This window comes from Crinia signifera, chromosome 1, assembly GCF_055691185.1.
Source record: "Crinia signifera chromosome 1, ASM5569118v1, whole genome shotgun sequence".
Classification (NCBI taxonomy): domain Eukaryota; kingdom Metazoa; phylum Chordata; class Amphibia; order Anura; family Myobatrachidae; genus Crinia; species Crinia signifera.
The window spans coordinates 451291882-451318552 of NC_139217.1; the positions used below are offsets into that span (position 1 = coordinate 451291882).

General features: G+C 45.0%; 1 protein-coding gene across 1 annotated transcript; it reads right to left on the reverse strand.

The window, feature by feature from the left end:
* Positions 1 to 4: 4 nt before the first annotated feature.
* MRPS15 (mitochondrial ribosomal protein S15) lies at positions 5 to 26669 on the reverse strand. Its single transcript, XM_083154764.1, has 8 exons — positions 26509 to 26669; positions 23579 to 23626; positions 20637 to 20712; positions 18847 to 18895; positions 6730 to 6814; positions 3761 to 3819; positions 2034 to 2225; positions 5 to 332 (listed from the first exon to the last, which is right to left on the reverse strand). Exons 1-8 carry the CDS (start codon positions 26594 to 26596, stop codon positions 225 to 227), a joined length of 705 nt encoding a protein of 234 aa, XP_083010890.1. The 5' UTR covers positions 26597 to 26669; the 3' UTR covers positions 5 to 224.
* Positions 26670 to 26671: the final 2 nt, after the last annotated feature.

Here is a 26671-nt window from a genome sequence, read left to right on the forward strand (position 1 = left end):
AGTCTATAACAAAATGAATATTTATTCTAGAACATTTTGGACGACAGCACAATCTTGTGTGAAGTAGGTGAACCATAAACTTTAAATTTAACTGCGAAACAATACAGAGCTTTCATCCAATGGTACAGGGGCTTATAATCCAAGAGACACATCAGCAGCTGATGAGAGGTTTGCAGAATGCTGTGGGTAGAACTGAGCAGAGTAACAACACTGCAATGTTAAAGTCATTTCTCCACAGGAGAGAACACGTAAAGGGGAACTCGAGCTTTAGGCCTAGGCTTCTTCTTTTGGAATAGTCCTGCGGCCTTCTGCTTCTTCACCTCTTCATATACCTATTGAAAACACAAGAGCGCCTGCATGAAAAACATGCTTAATGATTGGCCAACAGTGAATATGTGAGAGGGGCTTATTTAAAATCATATTTATATTTAACTGTATGTACCGAGTACCGGCCATTTCTTCAAGCAGCATATGAAACCCATTCTACTCTCCATGACTTTTTGGGCCAAGGGTAATGAAGTCCAACAGTGGAGGTTACGGGCTGAACCCGGACATTTTCTTAAAGGGGCAATCATTTACAAGGCACGGTTCAGCCCTGTAAATGATTGCCTCTTTAAAAAAAAATAAAAAAAGTCTGAGTTCAACAGACATCCCGCATGATTTTATTACATCCGCTCCATTCTCCAACCCAATGGGCCTATAGAACTAAAGCAGAAATACCTGGGAGGAGAAAATCACCGGGAGCAACCCCAGCACTTCACCAGCAGCAACCCCAACAGGAAGCTTACGTATAGCTGTAGATGAATTGCCTCTACATCCACAAGCAGAGCTATACTTGGTGTAGGAGAAGCCGCTGCTATAGGAGACACTGGCTTAGGCACACAATTAAATATAGTGGTCTACAGAGTTCTCAGAATTGCTTGCTTAGAAATGAGGCCAGGACCGTTGCCTAGCCTGGAAATGAGGAACTGGTCAGTGCTCTCATACAAGTGGCAGTCGCTGTTTTTTTTTTTTCTCCATTTCAGTAAACTACAGGTTGAGTATCCGTAAATCCAAAAACCGGAATATTCCAAAAACCGTGGTTTTTCAGAATATTTCAGGTTTTTTTTTCAGCCGCACCTCCGGTCCCAGGGGTGAATCCTGTAAACTTGCCCAATGCACCCCTGGGACCGCTGAAGAGGATCCTGAAGGCCGCTGGGGGGCCATCAGGGCACCCACCAGGGGACCAGGTACGTATGTTAAAAAAAAAAAAAAATCCCAAAAATTTAAAAATCCCTTATCCAAAATGCTCGTGGGCCCGAGCATTTCGTATAAGGGAAACTCAACCTGTACTAACAGCCAGATTTATTAAGCCTGGTGAAGTGGAAGATGATAAAGCAGCAGCCAATCAGCTCCTAACTGTCAAGTTTCAGACTGGGTTTTAACTGTCTGGTGCGTTATCACCTTCCATTTTGGGCCAGATTCAGTTTGTTTGATAATTGGAGGACCGGTCATGGATGCGCTCCGCAGTTCATATGTCCGGGCCGCCGATGCTCGTAAATGAGAGTGGGTGTGGCCTTTTTAGGCGATTTCTGGGTGTTCCCCAGAAAATGCAGGTGTCTCCTGGCCGTCGGGAGGGAGGGCCGCTGACATCATCATCCACCTGTGTATCAGGAAGTAACCTTGTCTGGTAGAAGCTGGTTGGTCCCTGCCCCCTCCTCCTCTGTTTTACACTCCCTGTAAACTGCACTGTTCTCAGTCCAGATGGCCGTGCAGATGTGGGGTTATGATGCCACGTTCTTTAGGGCTGGGCCACTATAGTCCATATAGCTAGAAAGGTTATTAAACTGGTACCCACTTCTAATAAAACCCTTAGAAAACATTACAGGTGTGTTACAAACCTAGAAGATGTTCTAGTAACTGGCAGACAAATATGTTACATTCCCTGCCCCAGTTCTTTTCCTATCAGCACAACCTTTGCCTACCAGCTGTATGCAATATGTGAGATATTACTGCGTGTAATAATGTGTGTGTGACAGAGACTGGAGACAGACCTTCCGACAGAAAGCTTTCTTTGCGATCCATCTCTTAGTCGCCGGCCTGTAGTACTCTGGAGGGAATGTGTACTCAATGCCGAGCTGTGAGCACACATGTTCAAACGCATCATACCGGGTCCGGCGCAGGAATTTCAACATTTTCTGGCGCCGATCTATCGTCATGAGCATCAGTCGCTTGTTTGCCTTATCCTAGAAAAGACACGGGGGGGGGGCACAAACCGGCAGCACCAAACAGATTACACAGAGCAATTACAAATGGCACAGCATACAGCACAGCAGGAGCCTGTAGTGATACACGGTACTGTGTGCACACAGATGTTGGTGGACCTTACAATTCAGGACACGCAGGGCCTACCTGTCATTCAGACCTGTTAGCAAGCATTTCTGCAGATGGGCAAAACCATGCTGCACTGCAGGTGTGGCAGATGTAACGGTACTTATGTAATATCTGGGCTCCCGTTTTTCTTATGAGACCGCGTCCCCTTGCGGGGCTCGCTGCGCTCGCCACGCTTCGGGCATGGTGGCTCGCTGCGCTCGCCACACTATATAAAGTCAACTCCATGCGTAGTTGGATAGTAGGGGTATGAAAAAATGGGGTGCATTTAACATGGGAGCCCAGATAATACATAAGTACCGATGTAACATGTGCAGAGAGAGCTAGAATTGGGGGGGGGGGGGGAAGTAATTTTGTTTCTGTGCACAGTAAATACTGGCTGCTTTATTCTTACACTGCAATTTAGATTTCAGTTAGAACACACCCCACCCAAATGTAACTCTCTCTGAACATGTTACATCTGCCCGCCTGCAGTGCAGCATGGTATTGTCATTCACAGACATAGCATTTCTATATACCAGCCAGCAATATATATGAGCCACTCACTCTGACAACCGACACATAGCGCCAACCTTGTGTGGGAAAGACAGAAGCCTATAGATACAACGACATGGTAGCAGGAGGAAATACTTAGACAGAGCCAAGTAAGGTATCCTGTAGTAACATGGAAAGTCGGCACTGTGTCCCAACATTACCACATAGTAAGAGTTGTTCTTAGGTGCCAGTGACTAGTAAAAGGAAATTAATCTTAATGGAAGACTCTGATAGTAGGCAGCTTTGAGATTCTCCCCCTGCCCCATGCTGTTGTTTCCCAGCATGCCTTGGGAGTTAGCCACATGTTCACGATATACTGATAAGTATACGATTATATAAGTACCTCCAACAGACTTGTTCTTACTCCACAATCCAAGAGGGCATAGAGTTAGATTATAATAGTGTGCTGCGTGCAGCAAGGCACTGTGCCGAAGCATGCAAGGGGACGCAATACACTTATACGGTGTCCATGTCGACCAAAAAGGTCAACTTGTATGCATTTTGACCATGTTGCCCTAAAGAATGCCGGCCTTTTGAACATGACATATTTTGGCTGCCTGACAGTGCTTGTCGGTATTTTGGAATGTCGGGAAATAATACTGAGCCCGTTGCTATAATGAACTATATAGTTTGGAAGCGATATCATTATTTCGCACAGGGAGTGCCCACCTTTACACATGCACCACCCTGCATGGGACTACATAAATGTCCCAGCACAATGTTACTGCCTATGGCAACAGGTGCCAACAAGTGAAACAAAGGAACAAAGGGTTAGGGTGAAAGCTGGATTTCTCCGCAAACTATTCGGTGACCCTAATCTACCCTAGTGCCTCCCAGTTAGCAGCAGGCAGATCACCTTTGGAGACTTCTGAATGTGTTCCTTGTAATTTTGGATCCTGGCTGTCAAGGCAGCAACTGCAATTATAAAAGAATAAATAAATAAATAATAATAATAACATACATACAATTAACAGAGAAAAAGAAAGAAAAAAGGATAAGAGAACGGAAACCCGATGGTTCTCCTACACGTAATTTAAAAACTCAATCAAAAGGTACACCATGGATTACACAGTGAATTCACAGACTGAAAATGTTATGGAACTTTTAGGATAGACAGAGAAAAAACTGTCTCTATCCTAAAAGTTCCATAAAATATTTGTTTAAAAAAAAAAAAAAAAGTCTTATATCATAAATTTATCCTGAAGGCGAGTATCGGGCTAACCTATTATCAGGGATTACACCTTGTCTGCCTCCTGATATGTGGGTGGGGGTGGGGGGGGATTAGGACACTGCATCGGGTCTAATAGAATAACCCACAGCTAACCTAGTGGGTCATTCTGATCTGATCAGTCCCCGGCGTATTCGCACCGGGGGCCGATGTTTGCGTTCTGTGCATGTCTGCTGTGTGGACACCTTCGGCGACTTGGGCAGCGTTTCCTGGGCATCCCCATGTGCGATCGCAGACGGTCCCTGTTGTCAGATTGGGCGCTCTCAAATATAAGTCAGCCTAGGCAAATGAGTGGCACAATCATTCGATGGTCGGTGACCATCGAATGATTTTGCCCCCGTACTCTCCCTGGCAAATGGAAGTTTATGCAAAACATCCAATCGCAATGCGCCGAGAATGTGTTTGCTAGCCCGGCGGGCGGCGTTAGATGGCTCATTAACGAGCCAACCAGAATCACCCCTGTAGTTACAAAGGTAAATAATAGGATATCCCACATAGAATCCCTGATCCAAGACTCTGAAGGGGAATGAGCATCCTCTACTACGGCCTCATTTGTCCTTGAAGGAGAATTTCATCCTAATGCATTATAATCACCATTATATCCAGCTCTCTGTGACACATTCCCACAGAATCGTGGCCAAGTGCTGAATGCCCAACTGGTCATACACTATATTGTGGCTGACCTGCCAACACTACGGTACGCGGCCGTTACCAATAACTCTTATTTCAAAGTTGTTTTCAGAAATCGGGATAATTAGATGACCAAGTCTACTGTATGTGTGTTAATCTGTATTCCTTCCCATCATTCACCAGGCCTCTCCCACTCGTGACATGTCCACCTCTGTAACATTGCCAGAATCATTCCTGGTCTCATCCTGGGCGCATCTTACCATCTCCCTCACCGACAAAGGCCTCGACCATAATATCTGCACACATCTCACGCTTCATTTCCATACACATCCCATTGTGCTCTCATCGCTCTGCCAATGACTGCAGCCCCTCGTCATCCATGACCAATTATAACCCATCTATGCTTAGACGCTCCCCACCTGACCGCCTAAATCTCCAGGATCCAACTCTGCAATGTCACTAGAAGGACCCTCTCTCCTTTAGTGAACTCCGGCGTAATTGGCCAGATGTACTAAGCTTGAAAAAGTGATAAAGTACCAGCCAATCAGCCCCAACTTCCATGTTACCGGCTGAGTTTGAAAATGACAGTTAGTAGCTGGTTGGTTGGTGGTTTAAGACCCTCCCTTTTAGCACATTTCCAGGCTTAGTACATCTCGCCCAGAGTTAGGAAACAGCCAGTTCCCCATTTTGCAATGTTCCTTACGGTTGCTGCATCCCGTGCTCACCATGTGAAGTGCACTATTACACAACTACACAAGCAGACACACAGCCATGGATCAGACCACACCAGTGATTAGTGACTAGTGGAACAGGACGTTAGATAGAAGCTGCAGGAAATGGGACGATAAACAGGTGGGCAGGCAGGTCAGTAACAAATAGTATACGGATGAGCACCACAAGATGTGTAATCAAATGAATGGGAGAGCAGGTAGGACAAGTTGGTGTATCCCGGGACTGAGAACTAGAAGCTTTATTGGAGGCTGGAAACACAACAGTAACATGAAGTTAGCTATAAATGTAAAAGAACCACTGAATGAGAGAGGAGATTTCTAAACCAATAATGTGGATGAGTTTAGGGATTGTTGGTATTTAAGTATGTGGGAAGCGGTAGCATTCGGCCGGGGTGGGTAATGTATTATAGGTTTCAGCACTGAAGGGGGGGGGGGATTAAGGATTAGGCTGCAACCCACACAGGTATTGAGCACGGTTGTCCCAGTTCTATGAAGATATGAAAATCTACACAGTGTAGCTGCACGCATCCTTACTGGTCAAAGGCAAGATGACTAGCTAAGCCCGCTCGAAGCAGAAGCTTCGAAAGCTAGTCTGCTACCTTTTGATTGCCTCTGTGTTTCGGTATGTGTGATTGCCCCTGTGTTTCTGTATGTGTGAAAGAGATGTAGTTTCACTCGCTGCCAGCAGATGGCAGTGCCTCGGTTACACACGGACACTAGACATATATAGATGATACTAATAAGCCTGTTCGCAGCAAAAGCTTTGGAGGCTAGACTGCTACCTTCTGTGTTTGTGCATGTGTGAGAACGAGATGTAGTTTCACTCGCTGCCAGCAGATGGCAGTGTTTCGGAGACTCGCGGGCACTAGACACATATATAGATGATGATATATAGGTCTAGTGTCCGTGTGCAACCGAAACACTGCCATCTGCTGGCAGCAAGTGAAACTTCATCTGTTTCTTTCACAGATACAAAGATGCAATCACACAAAGAAACACAGAGGCAATCACAAGGTAGCAGACTAGCTTTCGAAGCTTTTGCTTTGAGCAGGCTTATCTAGCATAAACATTTTACCTTTGACCAGTAAGGATGTGTGCGGCTTCAATGTGTGTTTGCAGGTGTGCAACGTCACAAATGTATAACGGGGTTTATGCCAGTGGTCCATGCACGCAGATTCTCTATGTAAACCTATTTCACCATAACCCCCGGCCCCACCAATGACACGTCACACTCACCGCGGACTTCTGTAGACGTCCTGTCATCTGGAGTTCTCTTCACTTTGTCCACAAGTTGCTGTATTTTAATCTTGAGTTTATCAGACTAGAGGACATATAAAGAGAGAAGCCAAATAAGAGGGAATTGAGGCACAGTCATTTTCCCCATCATCGCCGTCCATACATACTGGGCAAAATCGCCCCGTGTCTATGGACCTAAACAGCTCATAGTGTGTTGAAGCAAGCACATTAGACAAAATGGCATTTTACCTGTCTTCTAGTTGCGGCTTTGTTATAGCAGCTAGAATGCCAATTATTATATAAGTAATATATCTTTATGGTAAAAGCATTTTCGGTACTCTTTACCTAGCACGGCGCCCATCGTGGTCATCGCGGGCATTGAATGCACTAAAAAATCGGGTGCGACGCGACCAACGCGATGCCCGCGATTTCCCATAGGGAACAATGTTAAATTTCTCATTTGAAAGGTCGTAGGACGCGTACCGCCGCCCCTCGCGGGCTCGCTGCGCTCGCCACGCTTCGCGTTCACGTTGATCGTGGGGTGGCGTTAACAATTGTGGGGGCCATTTCACACTTCAGGGTGGGTATTTGGCCTCTCTGGGCCATTTAACATTGTTTCCTATGGAAAAATCGTGTCAATTGAGGCATTGAACAGGAAAATCGGGTCAATTGAGAAATTTAACATTGCTCCCTATGGGAAATCGCGGGCATCGCGTCGCACCCGATTTTTAGTGCATTCAATGGCCGCGATGCCCCCGATTTTTTTACCTGCGATGTCCATGATCAAAATCGTGGGCGCCGTGCTAGGTAAAGAAGAGTACCACATTTTCTGTAGTTCTTGAAGTCCAGGTCAACACAGCATTTTAACAAACATTTTAGTTTGGAAAGAAATGAGCCCCCTGGAAACATGGTGCCTGGTTATGTCAGACAAGGGCGTATTACAGGACCCATGTCCACTGCAACCATCTATACACGTCATTGGTCCAGTGCATGAGTGACTACAGCGAATGAGTGGGACTATGAAGATCTCCATGACAACAGGCATTGTAGGTGCTTACACATGAAGACCATGCAGCTGATGTGCCACAGGTAAAATGCGTATGGGTCATTAGGTCGACAGTCAAAAGGTCAGATTCATGAAAAAGGTAGATGTTTGCAAAAGGTTGACATGAATATGGTCGACATAAGTTTGTAATTTTTTGGGGGGTGCACGCCATGCTTCAGGCACTATTATAATCTCCCTCTATGCCCACTGGGATCGTGATGTAAGAACAAGTCGGGGTACTTGTGAGTTATCCGGGCGCCCGATGTGGTCATCGCATGCCATTACAATAAGCATACGATGCGACGCGATGCAACGCGATTTGACATCTCGTCGTATCGCGTCGCATCGTATGCTTATTGTATGGTATACAATGGGATGCGATGCGACGCGATTTTAACACTTCCCGCCCATTTTTAAACCCGCCCTCTGCCACATCTGGCAGAAAATCAGTGTGAGGTAGTTTCCAGAGGAGAGAACAAGTGATTTACAGTGTTGGTGTATTTCTGAGGTGAAATTTCGGACATTTGCCCCAATATTGTCCCATTTGGCCCCTTACACCTGCCCCATTTTGCCCCTTACACCCTATTTCCTAATATGGCTTTGGTGGATGGTATCTTCAGCCTCCCTAAAACTGAGGAAGAAACAGTGCAATTCCTGCAGGACAAAGGGCTGCTTCCATCTACAGCCACATGTCCAAATGGCCACCCTATGCGCCTGTCTATAAAAGAGCGCAAATGGCGCTGCTACATAAAAAGTTGCAGTAAAAAGCAGAGTCTGCGGGCCTCGCTTTTCTACCCCGGATGCAGGCTGCCGTTCATGACAATACTGCGCTTCATATATTGTTGGTGTGATGAACTCACTTCTATAAAATTCTGTACTAAGAACTTGAAAATCTGCAATAAAAGTACCATATTTTATAATGCATTGATGCGGGAGGCATGTCAATGCGACCTGATGTCACAGCCTCAACGCCAGATTGGTGGTCCAGGGCAAATAGTGGAGGTGGATGAGACACTCTTTGTCAAAAGACAGGCCAATGTTGGAAGAGTTCTCCCACAGCAGTGGGTGTTCGGAGGAGTGTGCCGGGAAACTGGGGACTGTTTCATGCTAGCAGTTGCCAAGCGAGATGCGCCAACTCTCATCAGTGCAATTGTGGAGCACGTCGCGCCTGGAAGCACAATCGTCAGCGATTGCTGGCGCGCATACAAAACTCAAGAACTGGAGCAGGCTGGTTACAGTCATTTAACAGTCAACCATCGCTACAATTTCGTAGACCCAGAGACTGGTGCACACACCCAAAACATCGAGAGACTGTGGGGTTGTGCAAAATGGCGCAACAAACGCCAGCGGGGCACAGCCCGCCATCACCTTGACTCATACATGCAGGAGTTTGTGTGGCGAAAGTGCCTGGCGGGAGACAGTGCATTTAACCGCATTCTACATGCGCTCACTTTGCTAGAGAAATAATTACGTTGTTTAATTATTGTGTGACATGTGTTGATTGTTATTATAATTTATTTCTGAGAGATGTTAATTACACAGTTATTCCCTTAAATTCAGTTGTCCTTAATGTGTCAGATATGAATGATATTGATGAATGATATTGGATGTTCACAACCACTCCACTATCAACGTGAACCCGAAGCGTGGCGAGCGCAGCGAGCCCGCGAGGGGCGGCGGGACGCGTCCTCCGACCTTTTCATGCCCTACTATCCACTAGGGCGTGGAGTGAGAATAGAATAGTGTGGCAAGCGCAGCGAGCCACCGAGCCCGAAGCGTGGCGAGCGCAGCGAGCCCCGCGAGGGGCCACGGATACCTTCACAGGTAAACGCGTCCCTTCGCGGGCTTCCCAGGTGTCCGCGTCGCCATGGACACCTGGGAAGCCCACGAAGGGACGCGTTTACCTGTGAAGGTATCCGTGTCCCCTCGCGGGGCTCGCTGCGCTCGCCACGCTTCGGACTCGGTGGCTCGCTGCGCTCGCCACACTATTCTATTCTCACTCCACGCCCTAGTGGATAGTAGGGCATGAAAAGGTCGGAGGACGCGTCCCGCCGCCCCTCGCGGGCTCGCTGCGCTCGCCACGCTTCGGGTTCACGTTGATAGTGGAGTGGCGTTAACAATGGGGATGGGACTGACATTGTGTCACTTTTTGTGTCACTTTCTGGGGATTTTGCCCTGCTAAAATCGGGTGCTGTCGCATCGCATGCCATGTGGTTAACATGCGATGCGACGTGATCACATTACATGGTACCCGATGTAAAATCGGGTTCGGGTGGTGATCTCGTCGCGTCGCATCGTATGCCATTTGGTTAACACACGATGCGACGCGATGCGAAATCGGGTTCGGGTGGTGATCTCGTCGCGTCGCATCGCATGCCATTTGGTTAACATACGATGCGATGCGATGCGTATACGACCAAAAATCGGGCGCCCGGATAACTCACAAGTACCCAAGTCGGTTTAAAAAAAATCATGAAAATCGCACGTCAACCTTTTTCTGTGTAGACCACTGGCATGTCGACCTTTTGTTTGCAACCTTTTTTCAGTGTCGCAAGAGCAAATCACGCCAAGGCGTGTAAGCAGCGCTAAAAAAGGTGACACACACCAAATTGCAGATGTAGTAATATTTTACTTAAATAGTATTGAAATTAAAAGACAAATAATGGGGTACAATAGAAAAATACAAAATTACACAATAAAAACAATAGGTACCATAAAAAGCAATTCCTCACATCACAAGCTGGGATAAGTGTGACTGTATTAAGTCCAGTGTAGGACAGGAGATATATATCACGTGATAATACGAAAGTGGGGAAGAAAAAAGAAAAAAATCTTTTGGATTACAGGTAAGTGCACGTTACCATTTGGTGGACGATCTGTGTAGTAACCACGGGTGGTAGTTGGAATCTTCACCCGGGTAGACGATGATTGGTGGAGAGTGCTGTCGATTGGCTTCCGCTAATGATGTAGCCCCCTGTTGATTATTTGGTATTCTTTTTCGGGGGGGGGGGGGGGGGGGGGGGGGGGTGGATTACCCCAACAATTTTCCAATAAGCGGTGTCCGCCAAAGGGTCGACAGGGATAACTCGGAAAGATGGTGGAGCAATGTCCTCCTGTTAGAGATGGCAAGCTGAAAATATGCCGCTGGATGTTTTCCAGGAGAGACTGTAACCACCAAGCCCAATTAAGGGACTGCGATAGTGAGCAGGGTTTTTCAAATGGATGAATCCGTGGATCAACGTGCACCAGTGGAGGAGTCAATCAAGATACAGTATCCCACACTTGGAGTGAAGAACTGGAGGTCTGCCTGACGCGTTTCACTGCCAACTGCAGCTTTATCAAAGGTATCTGGCAGTGACTGGGGTATGGGTATAAATACCCCTTTAATGAGCCCATAGATTACAGGTGTGTGCATCAAACATTAAAACAATCACATAAGGTAAACATAATATTCACTAAAACCAATACTAATAGGAGACAGACGTACTTTGTAGATTATATCACATATATATTTATGTAAAATTAGTACAATATAGAGAAAAAATAAATCACGAATGCTAATGAACCGGAAATAGGTATGGTCACATGATCGCTTAGAAATCGGTAATATAGTGAGCAAAATCAAGTTTCTAATCAGAGGAATAGAAGGGGGAATGAGGATTGTTGCCGAAAGTAATAAGAATGTTCTAAACAAAATAATGATACCTGTTTAGGAGCTGTGGGAGCGCTGATAAGCGGCTGTTGGAACGCAAATGCGTTCCATATGTCCGGAAGTAAGTACTTCCGCCGTCATACCGGAAGTAGACGGAGGAGAGCGGGGACAGCATTAAGCGCTGAACTCCGTTCGTCAGGAATATACCTCCCACTGCTGCCACGCCACTGGGCAAGGGCGGACAGCAGGAAGGAGTAAGGTGTGCATCTGAAGGTATCCCCCCCGCGAGCGCAGGGCCAATCAGTAACGATGTGCGTACGGGAAACATCTCCCCACGTACAACAATTAGCCGCACAGTGGTTCCAGGCTTGAAATAAGGATAAATAATGAACAAGGGATTGTACTAATATTAGTCACGTGATGGCAGCCCAGTATATCTGGGTTGAGAGGACACAGAAACAATTTGGATAAGCGATCATGTGACCTTATGGATCTCACATAATAATATAGATTTTAATAAAGATCTTAAGAGAATTGAGACCTAATAAACATCAAACTGAGTCATTATACCTATAAAAAGCAAAAATCAAATGAAAGTAGTAATAACATAAATAAATATTAATAATAACAATCACAGCATAGAAGAATGTGTCATGGTTATCACAGATGGTATTAATAGAAAAATATATATAATAATAATATTAATTGAAAAATAATAATAAACAAAGAAATAAAGTAACCATGATTTGTAACAAAAGGAGGCTGGAGTCTAAAGGATTTGGGTCACATGGTACTTTTGATTAATATTATGTCATTGGACCACCATAATTAATTCAGATAATACTTTATGATTAAACCATCATAATGCAGATATAATTATTTATTAATTCATATTTATTAGTAAGGAGTCAAAATATTATTTATGGTTGTTAGGATAAACCAGGAATAAATGGATAATAAATGGAATATATGGAGAGAGAGCAGAGAGAAAGGTATCAGAGTACAATATTCAGTTCCATGGCTTCATTAAGACCTTTAGGGAATAAACAGTCCATTTTAAAGGTCCAGAAAATTTCTTGCCTACATAGCGTGCGGAACCTATCTCCGCCTCTTTTTGTCGGAGGTATGTATTCCAAACCAATCAAAGATAGATCCTTTGGGTCCTTGTTATGGCGCTCAGAAAAGTGCCGAGAGACACTATGTAGCAAGGAACCTTTAATGATGTTTCTTCGATGTTCGAGGAAGCGAGTCCTCAGGGGGCGCGTGGTGCGGCCCACATATTTCAAATCGCAGGTACATCTTAACAAATATATGGTGAAAGGAGTGTTACAATTAATAAAGCCACGAACTTTCATGGTATCAGTGGACGTGTTCACCACTAAGGTTTTATTTAGAATGTAGTTGCAGGTTATACATTGTGTTCTGCCACATTTGTGGCAGCCAGTCGGTTTTGGGGGCAGCCAGTTACCATTTGACAGTTTCTTATTAATATTCGGGGGGTCACGGAGACAGCTGGGGGCAAGGAGATTTTTTAATGATTTGTTTTTTCGAAAAATGAAGGAGGGGCGTGACGGTAATACGTCGCTCAGCATTGGGTCTTGTTTAAGAATAAAATGATTTTTATTGATAATTTTCCGTATATCCCTGTAGTCCTTGTTAAAGGTGGAAATAAAAGATATATTATTAGGAGTATCTCTTGAGACTGCAGCATTTTTTCTATTTGATGGCCTATCACAGAGAAGTGAGTCCCTATCATGTACTCTACTGGCTTCGTAGGCTTCTTTTACTAAACCTTCAGGATAACCACAATCCTGGAAGGATTTCATAAGATTAGTGGCCTGTTGGTCAAAAGTCTCCAATTGAGAACAAAAAGTTTTTGACATTGACAAGTCTAAACTGAAACAGAAATCGGATTTCTATCCGATAAAGGCAAAAGGCACATGTATCGAGACCTTTTATAAAACCACACTGGAGGACTTCAAACAACTGTGTTCCTCCAGGAACCAAAAAGGGGCCAATAAATTTAAACCCAGTCTTGGGGACAATCTCAATGCCTGGGAAAGGAAGGCCCTTGTCGGTCTCACTGGGGACAGTTCCATTGTCTTCAGGGAGGCCGACAAGGGCGGAGGTATAGTTATACAGGACCGCACTGACTATGTCAGTGAGGCCCTGAGGCAGCTGTCAAACACTTCTTTTTATGTGGTACTTCAAAATAATCCTACCATTCCTTTCACTGTAGCCCTTAAGGAACTTTTGGATAAAGCAGTCTTGGAGTCAGTGATATCCAAAGATGAATATTACTTTTTGTTTAATCCACATCCCTCCACTCCCATTTTTTATCACCTTCCTAAAATTCACAAACACCTCACTTCACCACCTGGCCGTCCTATTATTTCAGGGGTTCACTCCCTCACTTCTAATTTGTCACAGTTTGTTGATTCTTATTTACAGCCACGGGTGTCCACCCTCAGATCACACATCAAGGATACCACTCACTTTTTGCAATTAATCAAAAATATTCAGTGGAAGAACACCTATCATTTTTTAACGCTTGACGTTGAAAGTCTTTATTCTAACATACCTCACGAATTGGGGGTCCAAATCATTCAGAAAAGACTTTTTGCTGATGGTGATCTGACGGTGGAACTTTGTCACTTCATCACTGATGCTATTTCTTTCATTATGAAACACAATTATTTTTTATTCCAGGACACGTTTTATCTACAGGTGATGGGGACGGCCATGGGGACCAGATTCACGCCAAGCTACGCCAACCTCTATATGAGTGAGGTTGAGGACCAATTTATTTGGGATTCCATCTATGGCGCGAATCTGGTCCTCTATGGCCGTTACATAGATGACCTTATTTTCATTTGGGATGGGGATGTCACTTCTATCACTTCCTTTGTGTCACATCTTAATTCCAATCCCTTTAATTTGAAATTCACACACTCTTTTCACCCCTCCACTATCAATTTTTTGGATATCACCCTTCAGGCTACCGATGGACTTATCCAGACCAGTAATTATCAGAAAACTGTCAACACCAATTCCTATCTCAACTTCAAAAGCGCACACTATCCCCCCTGGATTAAAAACATCCCCAGGGGGCAGATGCTGCGCCTTAGACGCAATTGTTCTCAATTGGAGACTTTTGACCAACAGGCCACTAATCTTATGAAATCCTTCCAGGATTGTGGTTATCCTGAAGGTTTAGTAAAAGAAGCCTACGAAGCCAGTAGAGTACGTGATAGGGACTCACTTCTCTGTGATAGGCCATCAAATAGAAAAAATACTGCAGTCTCAAGAGATACTCCTAATAATATATCTTTTATTTCCACCTTTAACAAGGACTACAGGGATATACGGAAAATTATCAATAAAAATCATTTTATTCTTAAACAAGACCCAATGCTGAGCGACGTATTACCGTCACGCCCCTCCTTCATTTTTCGAAAAAAACAAATCATTAAAAAATCTCCTTGCCCCCAGCTGTCTCCGTGACCCCCCGAATATTAATAAGAAACTGTCAAATGGTAACTGGCTGCCCCCAAAACCGACTGGCTGCCACAAATGTGGCAGAACACAATGTATAACCTGCAACTACATTCTAAATAAAACCTTAGTGGTGAACACGTCCACTGATACCATGAAAGTTCGTGGCTTTATTAATTGTAACACTCCTTTCACCATATATTTGTTAAGATGTACCTGCGATTTGAAATATGTGGGCCGCACCACGCGCCCCCTGAGGACTCGCTTCCTCGAACATCGAAGAAACATCATTAAAGGTTCCTTGCTACATAGTGTCTCTCGGCACTTTTCTGAGCGCCATAACAAGGACCCAAAGGATCTATCTTTGATTGGTTTGGAATACATACCTCCGACAAAGAGGCGGAGATAGGTTCCGCACGCTATGTAGGCAAGAAATTTTCTGGACCTTTAAAATGGACTGTTTATTCCCTAAAGGTCTTAATGAAGCCATGGAACTGAATATTGTACTCTGATACCTTTCTCTCTGCTCTCTCTCCATATATTCCATTTATTATCCATTTATTCCTGGTTTATCCTAACAACCATAAATAATATTTTGACTCCTTACTAATAAATCTGAATTAATAAATAATTATATCTGCATTATGATGGTTTAATCATAAAGTATTATCTGAATTAATTATGGTGGTCCAATGACATAATATTAATCAAAAGTACCATGTGACCCAAATCCTTTAGACTCCAGCCTCCTTTTGTTACAAATCATGGTTACTTTATTTCTTTGCTTATTATTATTTTTCAATTAATATTATTATTATATATATTTTTCTATTAATACCATCTGTGATAACCATGACACATTCTTCTATGCTGTGATTGTTATTATTAATATTTATTTATGTTATTACTATTTTCATTTGATTTTTGCTTTTTATAGGTATAATGACTCAGTTTGATGTTTATTAGGTCTCAATTCTCTTAAGATCTTTATTAAAATCTATATTATTATGTGAGATCCATAAGGTCACATGATCGCTTATCCAAATTGTTTCTGTGTCCTCTCAACCCAGATATACTGGGCTGCCATCACGTGACTAATATTAGTACAATCCCTTGTTCATTATTTATCCTTATTTCAAGCCTGGAACCACTGTGCGGCTAATTGTTGTACGTGGGGAGATGTTTCCCGTACGCACATCGTTACTGATTGGCCCTGCGCTCGCGGGGGGGATACCTTCAGATGCACACCTTACTCCTTCCTGCTGTCCGCCCTTGCCCAGTGGCGTGGCAGCAGTGGGAGGTATATTCCTGACGAACGGAGTTCAGCGCTTAATGCTGTCCCCGCTCTCCTCCGTCTACTTCCGGTATGACGGCGGAAGTACTTACTTCCGGACATATGGAACGCATTTGCGTTCCAACAGCCGCTTATCAGCGCTCCCACAGCTCCTAAACAGGTATCATTATTTTGTTTAGAACATTCTTATTACTTTCGGCAACAATCCTCATTCCCCCTTCTATTCCTCTGATTAGAAACTTGATTTTGCTCACTATATTACCGATTTCTAAGCGATCATGTGACCATACCTATTTCCAGTTCATTAGCATTCGTGATTTATTTTTTCTCTATATTGTACTAATTTTACATAAATATATATGTGATATAATCTACAAAGTACGTCTGTCTCCTATTAGTATTGGTTTTAGTGAATATTATGTTTACCTTATGTGATTGTTTTAATGTTTGATGCACACACCTGTAATCTATGGGCTCATTAAAGGGGTATTTATACCCATACCCCAGTCACTGCCAGATACCTTTGATAAAGCTGCAGTTGGCAGTGAAACGCGTCAGGCAGACCTCCAGTTCTTCACTCCAAGTGTGGGATACTGTATCTTGATTGACTCCTCCACTGGTGCACGTTGATCCACGGATTCATCCATTTGAAAAACCCTGCTCACTATCGCAGTCCCTTAATTGGGTTTGGTGGTTACAGTCTCTCCTGGAAAACATCCAGCGGCATAATTTCAGCTTGCCATCTCTAACAGGAGGACATTGCTCCACCATCTTTCCGAGTTATCCCTGTCGACCCTTTGGCGGACACCGCTTATTGGAAAATTGTTGGGGTAATCCACCCCCCCCCCCCCCCCCCCCGAAAAAGAATACCAAATAATCAACAGGGGGCTACATCATTAGCGGAAGCCAATCGACAGCACTCTCCACCAATCATCGTCTACCCGGGTGAAGATTCCAACTACCACCCGTGGTTACTACACAGATCGTCCACCAAATGGTAACGTGCACTTACCTGTAATCCAAAAGATTTTTTTCTTTTTTCTTCCCCACTTTCGTATTATCACGTGATATATATCTCCTGTCCTACACTGGACTTAATACAGTCACACTTATCCCAGCTTGTGATGTGAGGAATTGCTTTTTATGGTACCTATTGTTTTTATTGTGTAATTTTGTATTTTTCTATTGTACCCCATTATTTGTCTTTTAATTTCAATACTATTTAAGTAAAATATTACTACATCTGCAATTTGGTGTGTGTCACCTTTTTTAGCGCTGCTTACACGCCTTGGCGTGATTTGCTCTTGTGTTTTCTGGTGGTGGGGACTGACTATCCCCCCTTGAGCAGCAGCTTATACCCTGAAGAGCACCTCTCGTTAAGCGCCTGTTATTTTCCCTTGGCCTTTGGTCTTGGGAATTTTTTTGTTCTTTCCATTTTTTCAGTGTCGACCTATCCCATGTTGACAGATAGTGGTTGACTAACTGACCTAACGACTGGTAAAATAACTAGCTTTTCTTATGGTATAAAAGCAATATAAAAGCAATATTTCTCTGCTGAAATACAGACCAGACTGTACTAGAAGCAACACAGCAGAAAGTGACACCCCAGGTAGGAAAGAGGTACTGCATACATTTTGAAAGGTGTAGGGTACTAGAATGATCACTACGCAAGTGCAACAACCCTGCCGGTAACCTTTGCTTCTGCAGACTGGATCTTATGGTGCCCATACACTTGGATGATATTGCATACAATACTTCGATTTCGACCTCATGTGTGCGATAAATTGAAGGATTGTATGCAAATCGAATGGGTCCCCGACGCGATGCGTGAGCCCGCCGGTCGCACGTCGGGTCGATAAATATTATGAGCTGCACATAATATCATCGAGTGATCGCATGTGGTTTTTTTCTGGGGTCGCGGTGGAGCGCATCGCTTTGAAGGAGCGCTGGCAGAATTTGAAAAAACTATTTAAAACATTCGGCGACCCTCTGATTTGCCTAGAGTGCTCTGATTGGCTGTGAGGCATCAGCACTTGGGAAGTTTTTTTTCCTGGGCCTTTTACAGCTGGTAACACCAGATAACTGGACTCTTGTATCCTTTACTGGCTACTGTATAAAAAAAGAACACTATCTGCCAATGGAGACTGCCTGTGCCACCTGTTTCTGAGACAATACCTAGTGCATGTTCTTAACAGAAGCAGGAATACGGTCTCAGAAAAGATTGCGATACATTTGTTTCTTGTTTTATCTTTTACAAAATAAACTGAAGGTCAGAGTTGTGTGGCCTGTGCTGAACAGTAACAGCCTGCTGGCATAGGATAGGAGCGGCAGGATAAACAGGCCAAGTCCTCTTATGGGATGATCAGCCCGAACCATCTGTAGAACTCTCAGCTACAGCAAATGATGAGGTGTGAATGGAGTCACCAATGACATTCTGCGCATATACCTAGTTGCACATGATCTCATCCCCAAACACTGAACTGCACCTGTGTGTGGTGACATCACCAACCCGGCATTAAGTCGGGTCCAGCTGCTAGTCTGAAAGAAGTCTCATATAACCGTGTGCAAAATCCCGGGTGCGAGAGGTGTCATGCAATAGGCAATAAGATAACCTGACAATGTTATACTGACCTGGCTCGCCATATCCAGGGACAATAATCGCTTAACAACGTCATCAACCCTGGAGGGAAATAACAAGAATTAGTGAAATATGGCGGACATACATAGGCCCTTATTCAGGCCCATTCGCATGCGGCCAGTGTTTTGGTTCTGTGCATGTGCTGGGTGCGTGCATCCACGGCGAACAAACTGTACGATGGGCGCACGCACCCATCTTTGCGGGTGGAGGGTGGCGTGGGGCATATGGGAACGCCCAGCATTTCATGGGCGTTCCCATGAGAACTCTGGGCGTTCTCATGCTAATGAGGCCGTGATGGACATCCAGGGGGGGGCGGGCAGCTGACATCTCCGGATGTCAGCTGCCCGCCCACTTCCCCTCGAGCATACATGCATACATACGGTTGCTCAGAGAGAATGCAAATTGGCATCTGAGCGAATGAACCAGAATAACCCCCATGATGTAGAATTTAGAAGGCAGTGACTTATAGCAGAGATCACAGTCAGAGACAATCTGCATTCTTCCAGGCTTCCATTGCCCTACAGAATCCTCTTCAAACACCTCACACTCACATACAGGGCCATCTCTAATTCCATTGCTCCATATATCTCTAACCTCATCTCCATTCATACACCCTCCCGCCCTCTACGGTCAGCTGACGACTGTCGTCTCTCCTCCACCCTGATCATTGCTTCCCATGCTAGAGTACAGGACTTTGCCCGTGCTGCACCCCTTCAGTGGAACGCACTCCCTCGCTCCATTAGACTCTCCCCGACCTTGCAAAGCTTCAAACGGGCACTGAAAACTCACCTATTCATCAAAGCGTACCCTTCCACTGCATAAACCAGCTGGTTCTCCGACCCCTTGCCTGTTTACATCCTGCTATCTAACCACCACCCACTCGCGTGCACCTCTTGTAATCGGTCTGTCTCCCCTTCCTACTAGATTGTAAGCTCCTCCGAGCAGGGCCCTCTTCCCTCCTGTTGTCAAAGCCCTCTTCTCTTCACATGTCACTCACAGCTCTCCTGTACTCACTCAGTGACCATCTTTGTCCGCATACTCATCTCCATCATTGGCCTCAAGCCTCTAGTTGTATGTTGATTGAGTCCTCACTACTTACATTTAAGCTGTAATGTGTATTGAACTGTGGTGCTCTTTATTTGTACTGTATTTTTGTTATTTATTCAATGTTATGCCAAGTTTTGTCGACCTGTATTGTTCCTTTGTACGGCGCTGCAAAACACTTGTGGCGCCTTATAAATAAAATTATAATAATAATAATAATTCTTCTGGCAGTGACTCAATGATTCTCACACATTAGCTGCACACTGGCTAACAAGCTCCGAGATCTGTCCAGTCCGGCACTAGGAACGGGACACGGTCATTGGGTCACCAGCAAGTTGTCAGACAGTCATTAGGTTGACACCGTTAGGTTGACATGCATTTCGGTCGACATTTGTCTAGGTCAACATGCAGAAAGGTCGACAGGGTCATTAGGTCGACATGGGGTTTTTCACTGTTTTCTGACCTGACATGTGCCGACAGGCGGTATTTCAAGCCCTACCATCCACTAGGGCATGGTGGGAGAATAAAATAGTGTGCCGAGAGGCACCGTGCCCGAAGCATGGCGAACGCAGCGAGCCATGCTAGGGGACGCGGTGCACTTTAACCTGTGTCGACATTCGGGTCAAAAAAATATGAAGACCGTGATGTAAAATTGTGTATGATCACTTACTGTAGATTATATTGATGTCATTCCTATTACAACTCACTACAAATAACATCGCCCATCAGGGTGTCTTACCGTTCCACACTTTGTACCCCAACATACTGTTTTTTAAGCATTGTAGGAGACAAGTCATCTAATTGGCTTGGGGCACCTAGGAGAAGTCAAAAACAAGGTATGCATCAAGAAATGGGATCTGGCTATATACAGCTGCATTCTATATCAGGCATGACCAAACTGTGACCCTCCAGCTGTGGTGAAACTACACATCCCAGCATGCCTTGCCATAGTCTTAGCATTCCCCAATAGCAAAACTGTGGCACGGCATGATGGGACTTGTAGTTTCACAACAGCTGGAGGGTCATAGTTTGGCCATGCCTGTTCTATATAGTAATAACACAGAATACACTTCAGACTTCAAATATATGATTTGTCAAGAGGAATTTGGCAACCTTCGCTAGTGCCCCATTTCCATTATAATACACACCAACCCTTATACGTCCTGTCTGATAATGTCAAATACAATAGCAAGCTAATAGTTCTTAGGGGAATATTCATCAAAGCTTTGAGAGGGAAACTACCCACCAATCCGCTCCTGATATTTTTCAAACACGGCCTGTAACATGACAGAAAGAAACTGATTGGCTGGTATTTTAGTTCTCTCCACTTTATCTTTGGCCAAGCTTTGAGAAATATCCCAAGACAGTAATGGATTTAAGTATTATGCCTCAAAAAAATCAAAATAGAGTTCGGTTTACGGACGACCTTGATCAATAAAAAAAAAGTCCAAGAAACATCCCAGACAGTAGAGGCCAGAAAGAGAAGTGTGTGAAAATAAAGCTTGAAAAACACAATAAAAAAAAAAAAAAGTTTTGCTACATTTTCCTGCCAATATATGTTTTGCAGTTTCTCACATACAAGTAGTGCCTTTTCACGCTCTTTGGGCGGTATTCAATCCTGGGCGCTAATTCCGACAGGGAAATAGCGCCCGCCGCCTATTCAATCCTACCATTTCCGACAGCATTGAAGGTGGATTTTGACTAAACAGATCTGACTTTAAAACGTGTCGGAAACGGCCGCGGACTGTCAAATTCACGGCCGTTTCTTGACAATCCGCGTCCGTTTTCTTGACAGGCGGAACATTCATTACGCCTGTCGAGTCTCTGTCCAGCTGGGCTGGGATTCTGACTGTCTTAACATTCCAACAGTGGGAATACAATATTTAATACCCCCCCTTTGTAACTAAACAATATCAGTATAAAGAGTCTATATTCCCAAATCAAACCCTCAAAGTGTTGTTCTAGTCACATCCCGTGAAGGTAATTATTATGACTACCATTTAAAATTGCATTTCACATCATTATAATTTAATTTAATAACGCTTTAACAAATGTGCCATAGAACGAGGGGTGTACAATAAGTATCTGGATGTACAGTGCATAAGTAGTATAGACGCAATATGACTGACTGGTTGGAACTCTACGCTTTGACTAAAGTTCTTGTGAAATGTCAAGACCCAGAAGCGTATACACTGCCTGAAGCAGACCCTATGAAATTGTCCGAAAATCGCAGATCGTCATTTTCACGTATCTGCGCCAGTGAGCGAGCACGTAAACTGTGATCACCTGGCAGAGGCACAGCGTTTCCTGGGAGAGGTCCAAAGAACACAGGTGTGTTCAGGCCACTTCGGAAAAGGTTGCAGCAGCTGCGCGATGTCAAGCGCAGCTGCTGAGACCCTAAACATGGACGGCCCGCGCCTGCTACGCAGCAAAGTGCTTCTACTTCAGCGATGTGCCTGAAAATTTTTGCAATTACATCACAAGGAAGGACCCACCGAGCGGGGCGGCCTTGCCCTGGGCTAGGAGGCCCCCCACAGACTACCGCCAAGTGTTACAGCTACAATTTCGCTAAACTGCAACCCAGGCCCATAAGTAGCACTGCACACCGAAAAAATCAGCATGTTGACTTCCTTCATGCACCTGTTACGGAGCTCAACTGAAGTCTCCGGAGAGCCATGATCTTCTACAACAAGAGTAGTCTATGACAGCAGGAGGGTTTTGACTGATTGCAAGCTGCTTTTGGGGAGGAAGCACCATCCCAAAGCACCGTGTTTGGGTGGTTTGCAGAATTTATGTGCGTTTTACAGCCCCTGGAAGATGGGAAATGTTGCAGCCAACCTGTATCACGATTGCCGAGGACAACATTGCTGTCATGGGGGGGAGGGGGGTCAGGACGTAGTTGAGATGGACACCAGGATGACTGTGGGCAATATAGGCATCTCACTGGGATCCATCCACATGATACTTCATGAAACACTTGGCTCGGGCAAGGTTTCTGCGTGCTGGGTGCCCCATCAGCAGCATCGAGAGCAGAAGGAAGCTCGGTGACTTGGTGCTGCACCATGCTGGTCAGATTATCAGTGGTTATGAATTCAAAGTTTTGACCCCGTGACCAAAGAAGTTGCCAAGTCTACCTCAGGTGGAGTTGCGCCTCCATAGGCGTTCCAACTTGAGTGGAGCATGGCCAAGCAGATGGTGCTTAGTTTTGTGGCGCTCCGGGGACTGGTACGCCAACCAGTACCTGACGCAAATGCTGGAAGCCATCTCCAGAGGTCTTCTAAAAACTCGGGCTCATAGTGAACTTCTTCATCAAGACAATGCACCTGCCACAAGTCCAGGAAAGTGGTGGAATTTCTGGACCATGTATGCATACAGTATCTTGGTCATCCACTGTGCAGGCCAAATCTGGTCCCTTGAGACTTCTTTGTGTTCCCACAATGCAAGCACAATATGTGTGGGATTCATTTTGAGTCACCAGAAGCTGCAGTCGAGACCTTCATACAGCATTGTACTGGTCCAGCTACTTCACCAAGTGCTTTGAGGGCATCTAACTTTGCAAAGGCTCCTCTGGTGAATAAAATGTCATTTTTCACTTTGTTTGTAAATAGAATACTTATCGTGCACCCAAAAACTTATTATACTCCCCTTGTATACATATTCTTTCAGCTTTAGAATACTGACCATCTTTCATCACTGCGTATGTTCTTGCCACTTGAATAAGACTTGGGCCTGAAAACATAAATAGGAGACTAATAAATAACTTTACTGTAAGATGTTTTAATAATGACTTATGTTCTATTGGTTATAAACCACCCACGTCAAGCGAAATCAATAAAATGAGTTCTAATCATTCAGAAATGCAGCACTTGCCCCATTAAATATCAACTCCTATTGCTGTTATTCGCAGCAGTGAGACACTTTATTAAGGTACTTGTATAGATTGTAAGCTTGCGAGCAGGGCCTTCCTACCTCTATGTCTGTCTGTGATTAGCCGGTTTGTCTTATCACTGTTAATTCCAATTGTAAAACACAACGAAATATGGCGCGCTGTATACGAAACTGTAAATGAATAATAAATCAGGGACTTCTGCTGTATACTGCCTCTAATAAGAGTGTACAGTACAGTGACAGCTTTTACCATTACTATACTGAATACTGTCCTGGGCAGCCTTTTTACCATATAATAAATAGGCCTCTTAAAGGTAGACAAACCTGCGACATTGTGGCTTTTTTTTAATAGCAGTTTTTAGACCAGATAATTAAAAATGTATTATTGTGGCAAAAGGAAATGAGTGTTCACCCAGATTTATTTTTTAAAGAAAAACAGGGACAGAGTTCCAACTTGAGCCCAGCCCTGCGATTGATAAACGTGATCGCTAATGGAAACACTGAATCAGGGGCAGGCAGGTGTGTATGTGCAGTCAGCAGACCGTCATTAGGGCGGATTCTGGTTTTACCAAGTGCCAGAGAGACCGCCCCACCTCAAATCTGCCTGCCCACCCTGCGCCGCCGGTTGTCCACACGTGTCCGCTGCAGGAGAAACCATTCGATGTGGCCGTCCATTGATTGATTTCTCCGGTGCCCGCAAATAAAAGTCAGTGGAAACTGCATGTACCAAGACGAAGACAGGTCGGGCAGCTGACGTTATGATGTCAACCACCGTCTCCGGCACACATTGGCCCTCCAGAATTCTCATGGAAACGCCTTTTAAAAGCTGGGCGTTCCCATGGGCAACACCGGACCTCGCATACCCACGGCCTACCCCACTCCCTGCAAACGCATATCTCCCAACATGACCATCTCCAGGAGGGACACAATGCTCTGTTTCCGGACTTTCCTCTTAATGTATAATTACCTTCATCTGTTTTAAACAAGTTAATTGATAAGAATGGTGTTTAGGTGCCCATACACGTTGCGATTATCGCATCCTTTTTGTACTTTTAAAGTACAAAACGCATCTCATGTGCGATAATCGCACCGTGTTCCTGATGGGAATGCAATGCGATGCGCGTCCCCGCAGGTACAATATTGTAAAGGACAAAAAGTATCTGCATGCAGTACTTTTTGTGCTTCATTGCATCGCATCAGTACAGGAGTACATGCGATGCGATGTCCATTAGTAGCTATCAACTTAAAAAAAAAAAAAAATTGCATCCGCACATGTAAGGGGATCGCATCCCCCTACAAGTGCCAGAATCATACGGCACATTTTAAAGTACAAAACGTACAGCCCCATATCTGAACGTGTATGGGCACCTTTTCACCACAGGTGAGGGTAATCATATATGAAGAGGGAAGTCCAGAAACAGAGCATTGTGTCCCTCCTGGAGAGGGTCATGTTGGGAGGTATGCAAATGGCTCGGCAAATAAGCCGTTCGCAAAGGTGACCATGCGTAGTCTCCAAACCATCGGAATGGGGCCAAATTCACCCGGTTCCAAAGTGACTAGAATCACCCCTATTGTCTGGAAATGTCTTACAAATTTTTTTTATTACATTTGGTACATTGCGAGTGGTCGACAGTAACCATGTTTATTAGTGTGTATGCACATTTGCCGATCCCGTCCTTTTGGATGGGGTAGGCCAATTTTTCACACCCCCACCCCGGCCTTCTGGCTGGGGTTCTCTTTATTATTTCTTTTCCTTCTTCACGTTCGTCACTTTTTCATGTTTTCTGTAGTGTGTCACGTTTTTTTTGGGTTGTGTGGTTGACCCTTATGGGCCTACCATTCCCCAATGTACCGAAGCTCTCATCCTTTTGGGGAGAGCTTTGGTCCCCTTGACGGCGACCCTGAGCTGCAAGGCGGATGGAAACCTAATGCGGGTCTCTCCAAACCTTCGGGTGCGGAGGACCCACCGTCCTAACCCTGCCGGGGGTTGAGGAAAGAGGGTCCCTCTGAGCTTCGGCAAAGAGGACCCACTTATCCCTTTTTTCCCCTCTTCGGCCTTATGGCGGAGAGGGGTTAGGGGAAAAACGGGGCCCTTCTCCTTTGGGAGAGGGTCCATTCGATCGCACGACCCCCTATGCACGTGTTTAGGCACAGCACTGGTGGTAGGGAGCAAACCTCGGGCTCCTGAGTGTTTTCAAACTCATTTGCCGATCCCAGGTGGGATTGGGCCAACGACCGTCGTAAATGAGGTCTCCCTCGTCTGAGCATGTTCAGGCGAGGAAGGGGGTTGTTATCGACATGTGGGAGCGCGCACCGTGAACAATATGGAGTGTACACACTAAGCAATAGTGTTCACAATATCGCTCAGAAGCCCTGATATTGTCAGCAATATCGCCTATGGGGCTTTAGCCGTGCACAGCATGGGTACAAGGTACACTAATTTGAGACTCAGGTATCTATCAATATTGACACACAAAAAACGTGAAAAACTCATGTAGATCTTTTCAAGTGTCGACCCTGTGAACCATATCCACATGAAATCCAGGTAGACATGTTTAGTGCAAGCATGCTGACATGTCCTCCTGTCAACATTCCCATGTCGACCTGGTGACTGACAACCTATAACCTATCTCCCCCAAAGTCCTCCAGGCACAAGTGTGTTTGTGTGCGGCTGCCCCCGGCCTGACTCCACCGGTCACACGCTACACGGACGGGACAAGTACCTGCAGCAGGCGGCCGCCTCACTGACACCAGGCCGGGGCCTGACCGGAGACCCCAGCACACAGCTCTCCGCAGCCCCAACAACATCATGCCGCCGCTTCGGTCACCGGCGTCACCACCGCGAGGCCTCGGCCACGCCCAGCGTATGACGTTGGCAAGGTCAGA